Genomic DNA, 22070 nt, shown 5'->3' with positions numbered 1-22070 from the left:
GGAGATTTGGGGAAAGGGAAAAAGATCATAATAGGCCCAGAGCTTGTTCAAATATTTTCATATGTAAACTCATATTGTCAGCAATTTGAAAACAGTTTCCAATATCACTTATATAGCTGAAACGTTTTCATATTGCTCAGATGAAAATAAATTTTGGCTGAGACTTTATCTTCACTAAGAAACAGACTGCAGGACATTTTTCTCATATAGTTGGAGCTTTGTGCAATCTTTAGGTCTTAGTTACTAAAAATCTGAAACTTACAAAAATTTAATATTTACTATCTCCTTATGTCTTTGGTGCCTTGTGTGAATCATATGAAGCCTGCATCATGAAGTTACAATAAAGCAGGGCCACACTATTAGACTTGTTGCTCTTTTTGGAAACACTACTGAACCCCACCCTAGATGTCCACAAGTTGGCATATGCATTTGTACCAAAGAAGCTTCATGGTAAGCTTACAAGATAATTATTCCTTCCTTCCTTCCTTCCTTCCTTCTTTTCTTTGTTCCCTCTTTCCTTCCTTTCAGATAGTTTCACGTTGCTCCACCATTGCTTTACTTAAGTCTTATTCATTACCTTGATCCTAAGCCACAATGGGCTTCAAGTTCAAATCTAGCATTGAACTGCAAGCCGAAGTACTTGGAAATGCAAAATTGTGATATGTTAAGATTGCTCAGTCCTAGTTAGTAAGCTAGCAACAACACTCAGGGTTTGCCAGTGCATAGTGCCAGGACGTTGCCAAGAAGTAACACCTGAATAACTGAGTTTGCCCTCATTATATATGACAGCAGCCTCATTGAGGCTGATATGATTGCTTAAAAATATTATGCAGTTTCTGGGACGTGGATGAATTGTTTTATTTAACCAAACCATATGCACAGAACCTTGCTTATAAGCCGAAGTGCTATCACACCAGCACTTTTCAGATTTTTAAAGTAATACAATTTTTTTAAAAAATAATCTGACACAATCACCAAAACCACAAGCATGTATAGTAACACCAAACATCTTACCACATTCTTTAGTGTTTCCCAAGAACGCTGCAAATCATCCAATCTAGTACTGGTGGTTGATTCTAATCCTGGTTCACAGGACTCCTGAGTGGACGAGGTGCTGGGCTGAATCTTGGAAGCTTCTGTCTGCAACTGTTCAGCAGATAAGGCTTGATAATAAGCAATGTCCTATGAGCATGAAGCATAATATGGCACTTTCATAACAGGAGCTGAAACATCATTATATTCTAGTGAAGTGCTGATCCAACACAGCTTAAATTTACAAGTATTAAACACCACTAAAGTTTTATTCCCCACATGAATTTTAAAAATGCATGTAACATTTTCAGTTCAAAGAAAAGACTTAGGGGCTTGACAGACCACTCTGAAGGGCTGGCGGGACTCCTCCCCTTTCCTAGCTGGATCGGGGCTGCGGCAACCTCACGATGTGGCCCCAATCTGGTCTTTTGAGGGCACAAAAAGGAGCCACAAAAAAGTGGCTCCTTTTTGTGCCCTCGAAAGGGTGCCATTGCTGTGATGGTGTGGCTCTATGGTGCTCCTTTGGCACTGCATCAGATAGACAGAGAGCTGGAGAAGCATTATGATGCCACGTGCTGTGTGGAGCAGTGCATGGCATCATGGCACCCTGGGGCAGGGGCAGGGTGTGCGTCATCTGGATGTGTCACCCCTACTCTGCCCCCAGGCTGGTCTGTACAGGGCCTTAATAGCATTTTGAAAATCTAAGTTTGATTAAAATAAAAACAGAAATGAAGACTTTTCCTGTTTTTAATCTAACAAAAATAAGATTGTATTTAATATTTTCCCCAAAATACTGGGGGATGTCTGATAATGTTTCTAGAAGCTATTGGCAAATATTATCCAGGGGCCTTGAGGATCAGTGCTGTAGGAAGAGGTCAAGGACTGCAAGGCTTTTAAAAACATATGTGGTGTTTTTTGTGGGGGAAAAGACGTGATTTTTTGGAACTATCACATGTACTACAACCATAACATTATAACAAACTGAAATAAAATAAACAAGGATAAGTGTTGCTGTGACCCAGTCCTTCACTCCATTGCTCCAGTGGTTGCTTTCGCTTGACCTGACAAACTTACAGGTGCCCTTTCTTCTCCCAGCAGCTTTCTACTCTTTTGAACTCTTAGGCATGACTTACACATATTGCTTGCTTAATTTCCCATGTTTCAAAAGAGATAGCACCAAATGATTGCAAAGAGAAACCCAAATTCTAATGCTGCTAAAAAGTGTTTTATATTTCACATTTACGAATACAACCTCATCTTCATTTATTTGGACGGGATGGGGGCATTCTTAGGTTTACTTATCAAGAGACTTTTTAAAAGTCGACTTTGCTGGCAGCAATAAAAACAAGAAAAAATGGAGAGGAAAAGCTTGAAAATTCCTCTTACTACTGAAATTTCAGCTGTATCCTGGAAAAAAGAAGCATTTGGCCAGTCTGGATGAACCCAATGATCAGTTTGTGTGTGTGTGTGGGGGGGGGTCAGAGGCTACGATCCCTCTTTTATATTATCATCTGAAATATATTGATGGCACTTAGAGCAATATTAATAATCTTAGACTTACTTGAATACTGGATAGCTGAGCTATCATTTTTGAAATTTTCTACTTATAATGTCTATGGTTAGCTCCAATGTGCTGTTATGGTATGAGTGTTGGATTAGGATTCTGAGATACCAGGGTTTGAACCTGTGCTCAGCAACAGACACCTACTGGGTGACCTTGGGCATGTCACATTTCTCAGTCTCAGAGGAAGGTAATGACAAATCCCCTCTGAACAAACCTTACAAACAACAACACCACCCCACACTGAGAACATTTTAGGGTTACAACAAGTCAGAAATGACTTTAACATACACTACCACTAAAAAAAATATCTATGATGCATCTTCTTCAGTACTCAGAAAATGTCCTGAGCTACCTGGGAACGTCTGAATTCATACATCATTCATATAACTACTGTCTTCTTTGCCTAGGAATCGATTACTCATACACATAGTTTAAAAATCTCTAAATACATAAATTGCTGTAAAAAGATACTCACATGAATAAGCATACCACAATATCATCTTCATTTCCTGTACATTCTTAGTTACCCATTATGATGTGAACTGGCAGTTTAATCAATTGTTTTGATAATTTCAAGTGAGCATCATCAGCTACAACTGTATTGCAGATCTGACTTCCTCTTACCTTATGCAACACCCAGCCTGTTTCAACATCAAAGACTAAGCAGAAGAACTACTCATATTTCAATTTCCCCCTGATCACCAGAAATAATTTCTGTACCATGGATGTTCAATGTCCTCACAAAAGTTGGGGAGAATTTCAAGCAGCAAAGATAAAAGGTCTATTACATTAGAGTCCCTTCTATGAATGCTAGTAAGGTAAAGGTATTCCCCATTGACAAAGTTGTCAAGTCATGTACGACCATAGGGGATGGTGCTCATTGCCATTATTAAGCCAAAGAGCCAGCATTGTCAGAGACTACTCTGTGATCATGTGGCCAACATGATTGCACAGAACGCTGTTGACCTTCCCACCAGAGTAGTATCTATTTATTTACTTGCATTTGCATGCTTTGAACTGCTAGGTTGGCAGAAGCTGGGACTAGTGATGGGAGTTTACCCCATCATGCAGTATCCGAGCCTCAAACTGCCAACCTGCCAATCTTGCAATCAACAGAGTCATTGGAGTTTATTGTACTGGCCTGAAATGGGCCCAGTGCGTTCAGAATGTGCGCACGTGTGGGCACGCACAGAACGGGATGAGGTCAAGAACCCCATTTTATCGCACGCTGGAACACCGCCTTTGCCGCTGGGCATTCCAGTTGAGTCCCCATTCCGTCCCAGGGGGAGCCATTTCTGAGAGCTGTTCTAAAGTGTTCTCAGAAATGGCGCCCTCTGGGATGGAACAGGGACACAACTGGAACACCCGGCGGCAAAGGCGGAGTTCCAGCATGCGATAAAATGGGGTTCTTGGCCCTATCCCGTTCTGTGTGTGCCTGCGTTCACGTTTAGAATGCACTGGGCCCGTTTCTGGGCCAGTATGATAAACTCCAGTGTCTTAACCACTTGAGCCACGGTATCCCTCTATAAATACTAGTAACTACTGAATTTATTTCTAGAAGCAAGGATGCCAAATTCATCCAATTGCCTGTACAAAACATTTAGTGTGAGGAGTGTGGCTGTTCAGTCAGTGACTTTTTTGTGCAAGGAGATATCCTTTTTTCCCTAAGGGATTTGCTGTATGTGCAAGAGTAAGCAACAGCAATCAAGATTATTATGCAAACAGGCTTCTTGCTTCACTAGCATTCATATGGATCTCTGATCCAGTCTTTAAAATGTCTAAGAGTGTCACTCAGGACTTCTTCAGCTAGTATGTTTCTAGTGATGTAACTATTCACTAATTTTAGCAATTTTTTTCCTTCTGTGAAAAACCTTTGGATTTCAAAGCATGTTCACAAGTCAGAATGTTCTGTGCAAAATTTGCAAATTCTGCATTGTGATGTAGAAATATTATTTTCTGCACAGAAAACACTGTTTAATGTGCACAAGAACCAAATGTGAAATTTGCACAGAATAATTCCTGAACTGTAAAGATTCTTGTTAGTCCAGGATTATTCTCATCAGGGTTTTCTGGACACTCAAAAAACATGTTTTTCAACTATTTCTCTCCCCCTTACCCCCCACCCCACCCGTATTCTTTCCTTCCCTACATAGTTCTTATTGACTAGAATGCTTCCATAAATATATTTTGGTTTCAGAGGAACCAGAATCAAATAATGAAATCTCTGAGGTTCAGCCTATGAATCTGCCAAGTTATAATTTTCAATGAAAATCAGGAGTAGGCATACTCTGTGAAATTTTAGATTCCTTTAGAGTGTGTATGTTTGGGTAGGTGGGGGTGTTCATTGTTGACAGGTGATGGCTTTTTCCCCCTCATCACCTACACTGCATTGTTGTTATTGTTGCTGTTGTTGTGTGACTTCAAGTCATTTCTGATCTATACCAATTCTAAAGTGAATTTATTATGGAGTTTTCTTGGAAAGATTTGTTCAGGGCTTGCCTTTACCTCCCTCTGAGGCTGAGAGAGTGTGACTTGCCCAAGGTCACCCAGTGGGTTTCCATGGCTGAGCAGGGATTCAAATCCTGGTCTCCAGGAGCTGTAATCTAATGTTCAAATCATTACACCACTCTGGCTCTTGCATTGCAATGACAACTCACCCAAATGAGCACAGTTCTTATTTACATGGATTATTTAAAGTCTGGTCCCTTGAATCTTGTTATTTGTCAGCTGCGAATTATCCTTAACAAAAGAATAACTCACTATTGGAGAATGGGTGAATGGGAAATGCTGTTGTATTGTACTCTAACTGAGCATTAGAAAGCTTACTGACTCATTATCTTCCATTTGATTTGTTAAAAAAATTCCCTTAGCTTTTTCCTTGTTTTTCTTCTAGTTACTTTATCAGAATAACTATTCACTTAGCCTTTGTTTGCAATGGCTCATACTTGCTGTTAAGAGATGTAATGATTAACGAATTACTAAAAAAAAAATGCACCCATTTCCATTCTTTATTCCTTGTATCCCACTTTGAATACTAGACAGCTCCAATACAGATAGTGATAGACAGAAGTGGCAGTCGTGGCACTTCTACACACTGTTAGATTGTAAAATCAAAGCTCATGCTAAAGTGTAACGATGTAATGAAACGTTTAATTCAAGTGACTAACTAGTCATGTTTAAACTAGAAAAACAATTGGAGATATGAACATCTTTTTGCAACAATCTAGTAGCACATACTGAAGACAGACAGATAAAGGGAAAATGGATTATTTCCACTGGGTTAGTAAAAACTGTATTTTCTCAGGATCTTTTGTAATGCTGTAATTTTTGCAGAATCAAAATAATTAAATACTTTGATTCTGGGCCTTATCACATGATAAAAGAAAGCCAAAATGGAGTGGGAGAGTAGTTGCTTTCTCAGTGCCTCTCCTCATGTCATCATAGTGCTTTTATTCTCTTCTTGAGGGAGATGGTCGTAAAAGTGTGTCTTTTGTCCTGCTGGAAAAAATTGTTTGACAAAAGTACAGTTTTAACCTCCATCTTCTTGTGGGAAGTGAACAGAAGCGTTACAGTGGCATGCAGAGAGGCATAGAGAAAGCTGCTTCTCTTCCACTCCATTTCAGCTTTCTTTTCTCATGTGATAAGGATTTCTGGAAGTGAAAATGAGTGGCTTTACAAAAGAGTGTATGTATCAATTAATCTGTTGAAGATCCAAGAGCTCTATGCTTCAAACAAAACTTTTTAAAAAAACCTGAGAAAATGCATTCCTTTTTTTTCTGACAGGCTAAATTAAAACAAACAAAACAAACAAAGCACACTGCCATCTGTACATATTTGTAGACATCAGAGTTGAATGAATACCAAGATGGAGAGATACCTGGTTAACTGAAGCATCTGTATTAGCCACAGGTGAAGGAGAACGACAGGCAGGTGGAGAAGAAATCTCACTGTTGGTTCCCTCTTCCCCAGATTCCTCAGTAACAGGTGACAGAAGAGTGTGACAGCGACCAGCAGTCATCTGCCATGGGAAATGCAATCCCAAAGGAGAGGAAGATCACAAGAAGCACTTTGTATTTAATAAACTTCTACCAGGACTCAGTTTCAGAGCATGTGCTTTCCTCTCAAACTTAAACAGTAACAAAAGTAGGACAGAGCTCCTGTACCTTTAATGTGTAGGAGAGAAAATTTTGGCAGGCACAATTTACTGCACACCTGCATGGCAAGTTGCTCCTGTTAGAATTCTTCTCTTATATAATTTTTAGACCTAGAAACTCTGTCTTAATTTGCATCTTATTACCTTCACATGCTCAAACATTATAACTAATGCAAATGAAAGCTGGAAGTTTGTCCTACTATTGTTGCAGGATAATTAAATTTGATTTAGTATGTAGAAAGATCTTGTAGCACCTTTGAGACTAATTGAAAGAAATAAGTTGGCAGCATGAACTTTTGTAGACTTAAGTCTACTTCCTTAGATGCATTTGGTGGATTGGAATCCAGGGACAGATATTTATATGCCATTGGTATGTAAGAATGTCAATTCAAATTCAAAATCCTTTGCATATGGAAGTGAAGTGGCAAGACCAGTTTGGCATAGGAAACAGGACTGTAGGTGAAGAGAACAGATGTGTGTAGGATGCCCCCATGAGGATGGGGTCAGATAGTGTTGAAATGTGTGTAGTGTGCTAGAAACCCATTATCTTTGTTCAGTCCATTGCTGAGGGACTGTAGAGGAGCTCCAGTTTTGCTGTTTCTTTTTCTAATCTGCCTTTGTAGTTCTTCTGTTCAAGGACTGCTGTTCTGAGGTCTGAGATGGAATGCCCAGGTAGATAGAAATGTCCTGTCACTGGTTTTTGTGTATTACCATTCCTAATATCTGATTTATGTCCATTTATCCTCTGATGCAGGGACTGGTCTGTTTGCTCTATGTAGAGTCCTGGAGGGCACTGCAGACTTAGTATGGCATAAATCACATTGGAGGATGAGCAAATGAAGATTCCCCTAATATTGTGGGTGATGTCATTAAGTATTGTGGTGACAGTTTCTGGATAAATGTGAGGGCAGAGTTGGCATACAGCTCCCAAATGGAACCACTCAGGTACATCATCGATGAACTACAACCCATTCTGGACAATAATGCCACCCTTTCAAGGACTCTTGGTGGAAGATGTTTATAGACAGCCCCCAAATCTCAAACAGGTACTTACCTACAGGAAGACACACAACACAGATGGGGACATAGGTCCTAAGCCTTGTCATAAACCAAGATGCTAACTCTGTATGGATTTCAGCCATATTACTTACAGAAAAACATCTGTACCCTTCTCTTAAAGCTTTCTGTTCTAGCATTGTTTCACTTCATATCTAGTAATGATGTTTTAAATCAAGCATACATAGCAAAATTTCCTTCTTACTTACACTTTTCCCTGTTCAATAATTAGCCTCTTATTCTACATATAAATTAGACTATTGCAAAAATTAAGTTAGCAGTGCATAAACCTTAAGTTCATTCATGATTATTTATATGAACAATGGTTTTATTTGGTGAATGAACTGAATTACCTTTGTTTAAAAAGCTGAAGACATGTATACACATGCATAGATAAAATTATTTCTGTTATCCTCAGCAAATAATGCAACACCAGACATCTCATAAAAGCATAGAGGCAACATAGGCTGTGGCAACAGTCTGTGTGGTACTGTGGGAAGTGATACTGCAAGTGACAGATACTTCAGAAGAGCCAAGATGCATATACATACATTGCTTACCATGACAACGGAGGGGTGAGTTGTGTGTGCTGAGAGCAGTTCTTCTGAATCCAGCTCCTCCATTCCTTCTGAAAGTCCTTCCACTTCTGTCACTGTCAGCAGCATAGTGGCATGCTTGGCTTTCATTGTTAGCATCTTGCACTTGGAATTCAGTGATGCTATTTGCTCCTGGTAACCTTTGATCTTCTGTGCCAGTTCCTGAGGAAATATCCCCCACCCCCAGTGAGATGCAGCATAAGACCTAACAGCACTTCTGTTTCCGTTAGAGAGAAAGACCGGCTTGCTTCTCTATGGTCAGCCAATAAAATCACAGCTCTGTGTTTCAGAAGCACTACATCAGCAACAGCAGTAGCTGAATGGCAGGATGTTGATACTAGAAAAAGAACAAGTCAGGCTGCATCTCACTACACAGACGAGCCACTGAGCAGAGAAAGCTATGCAGCGAAACCAGAAAAGCATGACCACAACTCCTCTACCTATGATTGACAGGAGAAGTAGCTGGCAAAGTCTTATTATGATTTCTACAGATAAGCAAATTTGCCTCCTGAAAACTGATGTGAAAATAGTCTTTTTCCTTCTCATGCACAACCCCCACCTGGAGCTACTAAAAGCTGAAAGTCTCCAGCTTGTGCATGCCAGGGAAATGAGGTCATGTGATGGCTTGAAGTATAAAAAAAGCTCTATAGCATTTCACTTCTCATGAGACTGAATACAATGAACAAAGAGGCAGTAATATAGAAAGCTATCATGAATTAATAAACATTCTAACGTCTTATATATTTTAAACTTATTTTAAAATACTGCAGGTGATGGTAAGGAAGTAAATTCTACTTGGTATTACAATGTAATTTCATGATCTATTGTCTTTCCTTTTAAGTGCCTTTTAGAAATCATAGCATGGATGGCATTATATCATTCAGGAATAAAAACATACAGTAGTTAATTTGGATGTAAAGACCCAGTCCTAATCTTCTATGCAACAGTAAATCTATATCTGAGGTTAGAACTACTGACTACTGTAACTGCTGAGCATGATAAATTATATATACCAAGTTTGTAAAATAATGTTACATGGCATTAAAGAAGATAAGCCAATACAAATATTTCAGGACAGGTTTATAATAAAAAAAATATGGTATGATGATGTTATAGCTTTGACAGCTCAATATTGTACAGGAAGTGAAGACAAAAACACTTGTTTGCTCTTATCCAGTTCTACAAAAATGATACCTCAGAGATATCATTAGCCATTTTTTTTCCTGGAACTAAACTCACCACCTGCTACTTTTTTTTGGTCACTGAGTTTAATAAACTTTCACTATTCCTCAAATATGATACTTAGGTCGTGTCTCCATGGGCCAAATAACATGCCCCCGTCTCCTCACTGTCTGGATGACACAGAACCCAATCCCTGATTCTGGTGTGAACTGTGCTGACAATATAGGACCAAATTCAGCACCAAACCTATAGTCTCCCAACTTTAGACTAAAATTTAAAAACTCACCTTGACACAGGCCCTGGAGCAACACTGGGAGGCTGTTTACTACACATTACAATGTGTTGCCTGCTGCCACTGGTGTGAGTTGCTCTCTCTGAGATCAAAACAAGGTGCTCACTCATGTGATTGATGATGACCAACTCAGCCTAACATGCCAACGGCGGACACCACATTGGGACACATGTGCAAATAATTCCCCCATCACTCTGAAGTGCCCAGGTAATGGAGGGACTTTGAGGCACCTTTGGAGCCAGAATACTATGGGTTGCTTCTGGAATATTCTGGCCCATGCAGACATGGCCACAGTTAGCTATTTTATATTAGAGTGTACCTATGTGGAACATCAGATGAAAGTTAAAATTCATGTATTATACCTATGGCTTTTCACCATTATCTGTTTTGTCCTGGACTCAGGCTGTATACAGAATTAAAGATTTCATCACAAACCTTTTCAGAACCATGAACTAAGTGTTTTAAAAGATCAGTGAGGTAACTTTACAAATGTACTGAAACTATGGGGCTTTCTAAACAGCCCTTTGGGACGTCCGGAGGACGTCCCATTTTAAAAAAGGGGCGTCTCTTATAGACGCCCCTGTGCCTAGTACGGACTCTGTCCGTACAAGATGGCACCGGCCTTTCTACATGGCTGGCGCCATCTTTGCGTACTGGACGCACAGCGTCCAGACGTGTCGCGCCGCTGCTGACGTAGCGAGCGCGCCCCTGGCGCCTCGCTACGTCGCAAACGCGACTTGAAAAGAAGCTCCATTTTGGAGCTTCTTTTTTCGGTCCGCGCGGGAGTCGGGCCGTCTGAAGGCTTCGGCTCCCCCGCGGACCTACTGGCGGCGGCGGCAGAGCGCCGCAAAACGGCGGTCTGTACCCCGCCTATACTGTATATTTATCCACATTGCTCCTTATTTCTTCTGATGATTATACTTTAGTCTGACTAAAAATAGAAAGGATGTCACATTTTTATCTTTTAAATTAGAATAAAACTATCTGATACTTTTTGGTGAGATTTTCTGATTGTGAATATCAGATGAATGAAGCACTAAAAATTTAATCAATACTTAGCATGAATGAAAATGTAAGGGCAGTTTTCAAAGAAGTCACTGTGTTATGTCTTGCAGCATAAAAAAGAGAATGGCAGGAGTAAGGGGAAAACAGAAATGCGACAGCTCCTTTAAGGCTAACTCATTTTTATTTTTGCATGAGCTTTCATGGGTATAAACCTATTTCTTTGGATGCATTACTGGGTGGAGAAGGTTTATATCAATGAAAGCTCATGCAAAAATAATAACCAGTTATCTTAAAGGTACTGCCAGATTGCTTTTTGTTTTCCTCCCCATTCCCTCTTCCTTTTTGTAATGTAAGGGCAGGTGCACTTTCCCAGTCTGACAGATAGTTTTATAAACCAGTTACTCAAGATTTTGGTGGAAAGTTTCACCTATGAAACAAACAACACATCCTAATTGCCTGAGGGGCTGAGAACAATTCCTTCTAAACAGAATATTCCTTCTAAACAGCTTTATACAATTTCATTCTGCTTCAATATAAGACACTTCTTACATGACTAAAACAGCAAAGGAATTATGCCAAAGGCTGATTGAAAGAAAAAAGACCCAAGGAGTAATTCAAAGTCACATATGACTAGTTTTAAATAATTTTAGTGTCAGTCTGTAGAATCAGTATGTAGAAAGATTCTGTAGCACTTTTGAGACTAATTGAAAGAAAGAAGTTGTCAGTATGAGCTTTCATAGACTAAAATCTACTTCCTCAGATGCTCTCCACTAAATGTACCAAAGAAAGTACACTGAGGTCTATGAAAGCTCATGCTCACAATTTCTTTCTTTTAGTTAGTCTCAAAAGTGCTACAAGATCTCTACATTTTGAAATAATGAAGTGTAGATACCACACTTTAGTTCAGGTACAAAGAAGGAAAATTAGTTCCTGCCAACATGTTGAAGTGCAGTGGTCCTCAAACCTTGGTGCTCCAAGTATTTTGAACTTCCACTCCCAGGACCACCAGTCAGTTTGGCTAATGCTCAGGGATTCTGAGAGCTAAAGTCCAAAATATCTGGAGGATGAAAGATCAAGAAATACTGGTTTGACTGCTAGAGTTGGACTCAGGGAGGCCAAGGTTCAAAGCCCTGTTCAGTCATAAAAACTCACTAGGTGACCTTAAGCAACAGAGGAAGGCAATGGCAAACCCTCCTCTTAATGCATTTTGTAAACAAACAAACAAAAAAACATGATAGGATTGCCATAAATTGGTATGACTTAGGCAACAACTAAGAGGGAATGTGTACTTCATTTTTACTTTGAGGATTTTAGTTACTTAGCTCATTTGTTATTAGAGAACATTTGCTTGTACACAGACAGCATATAATATGATAATGGCATTAAAGTATTTTCCAGGCTGCAGTCCTATATTTTTATTAAATTATTACATGTGTGACCTGTTCTTCCAACAAAATGTGGCACTGCATGGGGAAATGAAAAATTAAAAAAAATATTATAATATTAAAATGTAAAATTTGTTATACTATCATTTTAGTTATTTAAACTTTGGCATTGCTTTGTCCTATGTCTAAACCCAGCTACTCGAAGGACTAATGATAACTGGAAAAGAAAGGAATTCATGTTTTATGTTGTCAGAAAGCAGTAGATTAATTCCAACCACCTAAACACTGACTGCTCTCACAAGAGAGAGGTATAAAAGTTTCATATTTAGGCCTGAGAATTCCTGGTCAACGATAATTCTTACTGGTTCTCAGCTTCTTTCTGACTCCTAGCTCCATCTCAAATAGCCAATGGGCTCCACAAACATGGCAAAATTGCCACCATATCCCTGTGTGTGTGTCTGTTTGTGTGTGTGTGCCAATTTGAATGAAAAAGGGGGGAGTTCAAGAAAAAGGAGTTTGGGGAAAACAGGGTGGTTAGGAGGCCATAAGAGGTGCATTCCCCATCTCTGATGAAGAGTCATAAGAAGGTATTTCTCAGAAAATGGAATGTAAGAAGTATAGATAGCAAGTAATCCTCAGAAAATCACAACTTGAGAGCCCCTTTGGTATACCCATAAGGCTTTGCCACCCCATTTAAAGCAACTATTAAAGAGGGAAGGATGAACAAGAAAAAAGGCCTGGTGGTGCAGTGGTTAAATGCCTGTACTGCAGCCACTCACTCAAAACCATAAGGTTGCAAGTTCAATACCAGTGAAAGGGCTCAAGCTCGACTCAGACTTGCATCCTTCCAAGGTTGCTAAAATGAGTACCCAGATTGTTGGGGGCAAATTAGCTTACAGTTGTAAACCACTTAGACACTGCTTAGGCAGTATGAAGTGGTATATAAATCAAACTTGTTTGAAAAGGCAGGAGAAAAGCAGTTTTCTCTCTCTCCTCCATGAAGCACAACAGGAAAAATGCTTAGGTCTGATATGACTGCAGAGTTTATAGTAAGGAAACTGGTCTAAAAGTATGAGTAAGAACTTTGCCAATGCACAACTAAGTTGGACTATAACTCCCACACTCCTTTATAGGGATGGAAGTAATATTTGAAAATATTTGAGGGGGGAAATAATAATAAAAAAAATGAGTTCCTCAAGTGTTGGAAAATCCTGACAAGGAGAATCCTTCATTGATAAAAATCTTCACAGTTGGGGACTTCAGAGGCTTATCACACTGTCTCCTCCAAGACATTATCTCTTCTCCATTTCACTGTCTATTATGTACACCGACATACACACACACACCCTGTCCCCCCTGAATTTTAAGACATCATATCATAGTGTTGTGGTGACAGATAGTGTATTGCTTTCCTGGTTTAGCTCCAGGCTTTTCCTTTCCTAACACCAAGCTTCCCCTCAACTATTAATCTTTAATAATCCTAATTATATCCCAGCAAAGGAACAAGGACTATACATGGATAGCCCTGCTCCATATAAGTCAATGGCAGAGCGTGCATGCAGCCATATCAAAACAGATGTGTGCACATTGCCATCCATAAACTTATGTGACCTTGGAATTCTGTGATATTTTGATTTCAAGGGGGTAGGGTGGGAGTGGGAACCAAATTATGCCGATATGGAAGACCGACTGTACTTTTTCTTAGCAGGAAGAAAATTGCTAAAAATTACTTGCTGATTCCCTGAGAACAAAATTAGTAAAGAATTATATCCCTCCTTCCTTGCAGGAGGAACAATGATTTAGGACATTATAGCATTAGCTTCGCTGCCAGGATAGACCCGAAATGTAACTTTCTTAAGGCCGATCTTATCACATACACCCATCGCTGGGCAGTATGCAACCTGGGCTTCTCTCGCATCTTTTCAAGAATGGGATTTTCCCATTCTTGAAAAGATGCGGGACAAGCCTGGAGAAGCCTGGGTTTATATGGGTTGCATACTGTCCAGCAATGGGTGAATGCAATAAGATCCGCCTTCAGAAAGTTACATCCCAGATCTATCCCAGCAGTTGAAGCTAAAGCAATTATCTCCTTAGACAAAAGAAGACCCATGTTGGACAGATCAAAGAGCCATCTAGTCCTGCATTCTGTACACCCAGTGATGATCTGAGTGCCTGTGGGAAGCAACAGCCAGGAATAGGAAGGAAAGTAATTGATTTTCAGATTTTTCAAAGTAGAAAGGAACACCGAATTATAGGTGCTACAATACCTCATGGCGTGAAATTTGGGCTTGCAATTCTTGGATATTACTTGTTGATATAGGCTTGTCCTGGATCTCACGATGTGCTCTCTCTATCAGTTGTTGTAAATGTTTCATTTCTTGTTCATATTGCTCATACTGTACTACTGCTTCCTAGAGAAAAAGACGGGAAAGCAATTTGAAGGTATACTAGAAAATAAACAATCTCTTCTGTACACATACTGTATCTATCATTCCCTGAGGCAGTGCTACTCAATGTGGTGGTCCATGGACCAGTGGTGCTCCACAAGCCACTGGCTGTTGTCAACTTTCAAGGAAAGGAAGAAAGAATTGTACCTAATGGGCACAAATATGGTACCAGTCTGTGGTACACTGGGGAAAAATAATGCTGGTACCTCACATCAGGCAGCATGGAAAGCACTGCTCTAAGGTAAGAAGAGCAAGTCTTCCATCCTATGCACATTTTCAGGGACTAAGGGGCTGAACAGGCTGCCCCTTTCAGCGTTGGATCAGGGCCGCAGCAACTACATGCTGCAGTCCCAATCTGGTATTTCCACTGCACATAAAGGAGCCATAAAAAGTGGCTCTTTTTAACCCTGCAGAAAGGGCACCTGTGCCACCACGGTGGCACTTTCTGGCACTCCTTTTGGTGCTGCATCATTTGAATGCAGCGTGAAAGGAGTGCCGTGATGCTACCCATTGTGCAGTTGGGGTATGTTGTGTGGATGCCACGTCCTCATTCTCCTCTGAGGCTAGCATTTATCGCGGGTCTGTTCAAGCCTTTCCCACTGAATTCAGGAGGAGCACCTTCTAGCTATAAAAATGACTGAGCTGTAATTGAACTTAAACACTAAGGAGATTACTGCACTACACCCTTACAGTGTTGCTATTCCACTTTTAAGTCTCTAGATATCTCCTGTTGCACTCTGGTTATTTGCAGTTGAGGGAAGGGCATTTAGAATGATCACCAGTGAACTCTTAGGCTTCAGAATGCTAGAGGAGGCAGCCAGAGCAGTCAAAGTGGAATAGTAGCACTATAAGCGGGTAGTGTGATAATCTACTCAAGTGTCTGAAAGGCTATTAAGAAAGCACAGTTTATACATTTACTACTAAATGCTACACCTTTTAATGTATATATTTTAAATTACATGGAAATTACCTTCTATTTCGCAAGAAATTGTGCATGTGGTTATCACAGAAACAAAACACTGTTTTAGTAATGTCTGTACTTTATTAACACTATGGAGTTTATCGCATGGCTCCTGAAATGGGTCCAGTGCATTCTAAACGTGAACGTGCATGAGCGTGCACAGAACGGGATGGGGCCAAGAACTCCATTTTATTGCACGCTGGAACGCCGTCTTTGCCCCCAGGCGTTCCAGTTGTGTCCCCGTTCCGTTCCAGAGGGCGCCATTTCTGGGAACTGTTTCTAAGCATCCCCAGAAATGGCGCTCTCTGGAATGGAACGGGGACGCAACTGGAACGCCCGGCGGCAAAGACGGCGTTCCAGTGTGCAATAAAATGGGGTTCTTGGCCCCATCCCATTCTGTGCGTGCTCGCGCGCGTTCACATTTAGAACACACTGGGCCCGTTTTAGGGACCATGCAATAAATTCCTATGTAAATAATCCTAAAGGGGAAAAAAGTTATCTCAGGCCCCATACAAACAGGCCAAAATAAAGCTGGTGTGGTTCACTTTGAGGTATGCTGTTTAAATGATGCATGCGTCCTACGAGTCCAGAAGCCATGCCAAAGCCATGCTCCAGTCCTAAGGAATGTCTGTATGGGCTCTCTAATAACATTAATATTCAGTCTTAAATTAGCTTCATGAGACGTCATATGAGCTTATGTTGCTGGAAAAAAAAGATGCCATAGGAAGAAGCCAGAAAACCACATTTCATCACAGGTTGGTTATCAGATTTTTTTTAAAAAAAAAATCACAGCAATAAGCCTGTTTTAACAAGGATGTTTTAAACATAAGGTGTTTAAATTTTATAATAAACGCTGGGCCAGAAAGGTAGGAAAACGAGTGAGTGGTGATGTTTATTAAAAAAAACTCCAAAAATTTAAAAATACATATAATCTAAGAAATATTAAAGACTACATAAAAAAATGTATTATTTTGCATTTTTAACTTCATGTAGTTTGAGCATTGGACCACAACTCTGGAGACCAGGGTTTGAATGTCCAATTGGCCATTGAAACCTACTGGGTGACTCTGGGCAAGTCTCTTGCTCAGCCTCAGTGGATTGTAATGGCAAACCTCCTCTAAAGAAACTTGCCAAGAAAATCCCGTGAAAGGTTCCTCTTAGGGTCGCTAGAAGTCAGAAATGACATGAAGGCACACAACAACAACAGCTTTTGAATATTTAATTATTTGTAACATTTAAAGTCATCAAAGAGATTTTGGCTTGGATATTTTAAAATGCCTGGTTAAATAAAAACATATTGGCAGGATACAGATGGGCAGGGGAAGACGTCTTGGAGGTGTATTCTGCTGAATACGGAGCCTCCAGACCGCCCGCCCCGGGGGCGTGGCTAAGGTGTATGGGGCTTCCACATGGGGGACAGTGAAGACGCCTCACCTGGGGCCGTTTCTGACCCGCAGTTTCCATACTGCCGCCTCGCAGGACGCTGCAAAGAGAGAGGCAGCTTCCTCACGGGCGGCCAAAACGGGGCTTTTTTTTTCTTTTGCCGGCTGGCGGATGCGCACCTGCGGTGCTCAGCACCGGTGGCAGAAAGCATATGTGCACATTTAAAGTACCCAAGCCCCTTTAAACTTTTTTCCCCGCCCTGGCCAAGAACAAAGGTGGTCTCCTGCCAGCTGGTGATCAGCTGGTGTTGGCATCCTTGTCCGCTTGCACGTTGCCAGTGTCACCAGCATCATGGATGCCTCCTCTCCTTTGGTCCCTGCGCTCTTGCTGAATCTGCAATGCAGAGCCACAGCTGTCGCCGCTGCCACCGCTGTCCCCCTGCCATCCCCCATCACCTCCTTTGTACATATGTAAATATTTAAAGTTTTAGCGTTTTTTTATTGTTAGGTGAAAATGGCGCAGGAATGTGTGTAGGGGTGCACTTTAAATTCCAAACTTTCCACGATTCTAGCAGCGCATGCGTACATGCAGCTCTAGGGTTAGGGTTAGGGTTAGGGTTAGGGTTACGAGTCTTAAAATGCGCTGCAGCTGTGCTGCAGCTTCCACACCTGCATGGCAGCTGACACTGCAATTAAAGCCTGACTGCAAACTGTGCATGTTCCAGGACCCCGACTCATTATGCGACGCAGCAGACACAGAGCTTTTAAATGGGCAACTTAAATTAGCGGCGTAGCAATTCTGGCGTACCGGTGCAGCAGCTTACAGACGGAGATGCGCAGTTGCGCACTATATAGAAAAGAAGCGGGGAAAAGCAGCACCTTTTTAATGCCGCTTCTTCCCGCTTGGGGCGTGCGGGGGGGCGTGTTCATGGCGGCATTCAGGTAAGGGCTGTCTGAAGGCTATACCTTCATGACGTCATGAACACACCCCTTTTTGCCCGTCTGTATCCCGCCTACAATATGTGCTGAAAGCTCTGCAGTATAGATGCCAGACCATCTTTACAGCTGAATATCAATTTTCAGGAGCACATTCCAATTCTGAGGCACCAACACAAAATTATCTCTAGTGAATTAATAATATACTTGAAGAAAAGCCTCAGTAGAAGATCACAAACAAGCTAGTACTGTATAAATAATTTAGCATGCCAAACAGCAAAATGTTTACATTTAAACTGTCCAGAAAACTTAAAGAACAAGGAAATTAAGAAAGAATGAAAAGAAAACAGTCAAACAAGAAAGACAAACAAACTGGAGTGCCACCAATTGGGTTTACCACCTCTACTCCCTCTTGGGTTTATACTTGCCTGCATTATGTTGTACTGCTGGATAGCTGTGTGCTGTAGATGACTGGCATCCTCCTGCAGCCTGAGGGCAGTGTGACATATTGGTAGGCTTGTGACCACTTCTTCAGGAATTCGTAAAGCACTCTGACAGACATGCACTGCATGAACCTTTGGCTTCAGTGACTCCATTTCAGAAAGCAGATGCTAGGGGTAATATAAATGTAGCAATGAGCACGCACTACCACAAATGTAAGGGTCTTTCAATAAAGCAATATGTATTTCCTGACAAGTTAGTGGAAGTTCTTGGAATCCATTGGATACTACAGTCGGCCCTTCTTATACACGGATTTCTTATACACGAATTCAAGATCCATGGTTTGAAAATGTTCCAAAAAAGTATAAATTTCAAATATCAAACCTTGTTTTTCCATTCTTTATAAGTGACACCATTTTGCTATGTCATTATATTTAATGGGACTTGAGCATCCACGGATTTTGTTATCAGTAGCGAATACCAACTACTGGAACCAAACCACAGCGTATGACAAGGATCCACTGTATACCTTAAAGCATACTGCAAATGTAAATATATATTTCCCTGATTGATTGACCCAGCCATCCCCACTGACTTGGGTTGACCTAGATTGTCTCAAGACTGCCCATGATCTCCGGCTCTTGTTTTGACTGTCTTATTGATTTAATGATTTTAATTGTATTTATTCCACTTTGATGTATTATAATTTGAGGTTTATTTTAAGGAAGAGGGGGTTGTGGGATTGTTTTATTGTGTATATGGTTTGTGTGCATGGTTTTATTGATGTAAGCTGTCTTGATCCTATTGGAGAGGTAGGATGATGATGATGATGACAACGACGATGATGATGATGATGATGATGATGATGATTGTGCTGATTAGTAGATTTGAGTTAACAGGAAGGTATCAAGTAAATGTTGTTCTCTTGAAATTCAAATTTCTTAAGGAATCATAAAATGCCATTGGCAGACACTTTCAAAAGGACTAGTTCTTAAAGACGATATGGATAGTGGTCACTGGGGAAAAATGGGCCACACTCCCCTGGCAGATGAGAGTAATTTTGAAACAACTACTCCTGCAATTTCTGACATACAAATCATTTAACTTCTCCAGTTAATATCACTACTACTCTAATCATTGCCACACAACTGAATTAACTGCCTAGCAATCTTAGAGATTTTAAATAAAGTATCACTAAAATAGGTATTTCACTGTTCACTTTCTGCAAAGGATAACATAAAATACTCCAATGAGTCTACCTGTCGGTGAGAAAGTTGTTCTTTCAGACTCAAACGACCAACTTCTGAAGATGTTAGAGTGGCCTGGGCTTTCTCTAAAGCTGCTTGAAGACCCTTTACCTCCGTTTCAAATTTCTTCATATCCTGTAAATATGAAATTTATAGAAAAAACAAGGGAAAGCAGAAAATATATTAGGCATTTGTTAAGATAGCCTAAAAGCCTGGAAGCTAAACAGGATAATGCCTGGGTAATACTTGGATGGGAGATCGGCAGTGTATACCAACTACTGTAGACTATATTTCAGAGGAAGGAACTGGTAAAACCACCTCTGTATGTTCCTTGCCTGAAAAAACCCTAAGAAGTTCAGGGGATTGCCCTAAGTGGACAGGTGACTTGAAGGCCCAGACACTCACAACACACATTATACAATGGCACTTTTTGTAAGAAAACTGTAAGTTCCTGGAAAGCTAAAGTTATGTTTTTTCAAGTCTATTGTCTGACTCAGAGTTTCATAGTAGAATTATTGTGTGCACATTAAATATACACATGCAGACTTCTCTGTTTAATTCAGTTCACATCCCATTACCCACAGACCTTCCTCCTTTCTGTTGAAATGAATGGGATATCCTGGGTATGGGAAAATGGTAGCACTCCAATAGTTATTTGACTACACCTAGCATAATCCCCAATTTGGCTAGGAATGAAGGATTCCAGCAACATTTGGAGAGTCACAGAGAGTTATATAGGATCCTAGAGACAAATGGGGACCTTCCAAGTATTTCAAGTAAAATTAAAAGAGAGAAATTTCCTAGGAATTATGTTAATGCTGCAAAATGTTATGCACTGCTCCAGCAATCGGCTAGATGTGAAGAGCCTTCTACATACCTTGGCTGCGTCCTGAATATTCTGTAGCCTCTTTGTGATCTCTTGCTGTAACTCCTCAGTCTGTCGCCCAAGCTCTGATACTTGCTGAGACATCCCTTCAGTTAAATAGACACTTGCCAGATATTCCGTCTTTTCATTCATGGCTTCAAGATCTCCATGGATCTCACCAGATTCTTCAAGCATTGTCTAGGTTGCAGAAATTCATAAAACATATCTTAACCTTTGAACCTTTGCTTAATAGGAAATATACACTATTTGTTTGGGATTAGAAAGTATCTTTATTAACAGTCAAATTGATGCAGAAATGCATTCAGTTGCTATCAGACAAATACTCTTGCTGCCATTACCTGATGAGACATAATTTGATCACGAAGCTGAGCAGCAGAATTCCATATGATGTTACCATGTATTAAAATAGTGGCTTTTTCAATCCATTTCAGTATGAATTCAAGCATCTCGTTATATTCTTCTAAATGTGAAATGGCCTGGAATACACAATAGATATCTGTTTCAGTTGGTCTACAGCATTTTTTCATTGTTTGATATCGTATCACTTTAATTTTAGAGACCTCAATTTATTTCAGTTTTAGTTCTTTAACATTTCTATTTGTTTACTACTATTCTATTGTATTACTCATGTTAAAACTGGTGTATCTGGCATACACATATAAGGCCATGTCTTCTGCATGCCTCTTAAGTGATATGCAACTAAATATGAAAAATTAAAATATACTGATCCAAAGTAAAGAAATACCCTTGCATATGTGCTAAGAACAACTTCTTTCTTTCACAAATTAACGGCCTATTTCCTTGAGCCACACCATTTAATTGCACAACTAGGGCCTCATTCATACTGGCATAAAAGACCTGGAAGGAACTTGGCTGATTCGGATGCCCTTCCCCCGAATCGCTCCGTTAGCAAGTGCCCACTACAAATTTTAAATCGAATGCATTCTGTGTCTGCTGGCGAGGTGGCCGCAGTCAATCAAGCAATCGTCATGGTGACGTTTTGAAGGGCATCGGAAAGTGTCCTCCCCCCTCCTCCCTTTTTTTAAAGAGCCAGGCACAGGGTCAATTTTTTATAAACCTGTGGGCATTTGGGTCAGATCTGTCCCTGTTCCAGGCAAAGGATGGAATTGTCATGCATTTTTTTATGCTTTTAAAAGCAACATTTGTAGCTTTCCCTTTGTTTCCCTTGCTGCATCTGCTCAAGAAGACAAATCATGCGCATATTTGCTCAAAAAAATTGTTAAAAAATGTAACATTCATTGTAAGTGAGGTCTTTTGCAACATTTGTAGATTCCCCCTCTGCTGTAAGCGAGGAGATCCAAGGATATAAACTGCAAGCCTGGCTCTATCTGCCTCTGGAACACAAACAATGCGCATATTTGCTAAAAAAAAATTGTTAAAAAATGTAACATTGATTGTTTGCAACATTTGTAGCTTCCCCCTCTGCTGTAAGCGAGGAGATCCAAGGATATAAACTGCAAGCCTGGCTCTATCTGCCTCTGGAA

The 22070-nt window shown here is 40.4% G+C and overlaps 1 protein-coding gene across 1 annotated transcript in view; it reads right to left on the bottom strand.

The window, feature by feature from the left end:
* Nucleotides 1-22070, bottom strand: part of SYNE1 (spectrin repeat containing nuclear envelope protein 1) — a 429497-nt gene that overhangs the window by 144011 nt on the left and 263416 nt on the right. The window contains 8 exon segments of the mRNA XM_042446890.1: nt 1015-1182; nt 6474-6614; nt 8366-8563; nt 14533-14676; nt 18420-18602; nt 19692-19814; nt 20557-20742; nt 20904-21041. Coding sequence (XP_042302824.1) covers nt 1015-1182; nt 6474-6614; nt 8366-8563; nt 14533-14676; nt 18420-18602; nt 19692-19814; nt 20557-20742; nt 20904-21041 — 1281 coding nt within the window.

This window comes from Sceloporus undulatus, chromosome 1 (assembly GCF_019175285.1).
Source record: "Sceloporus undulatus isolate JIND9_A2432 ecotype Alabama chromosome 1, SceUnd_v1.1, whole genome shotgun sequence".
NCBI classification, from domain to species: Eukaryota; Metazoa; Chordata; class Lepidosauria; order Squamata; family Phrynosomatidae; genus Sceloporus; species Sceloporus undulatus.
Note: the sequence above shows the minus strand (reverse complement) of the source record. Positions and strands in the feature narration are given on the sequence as shown.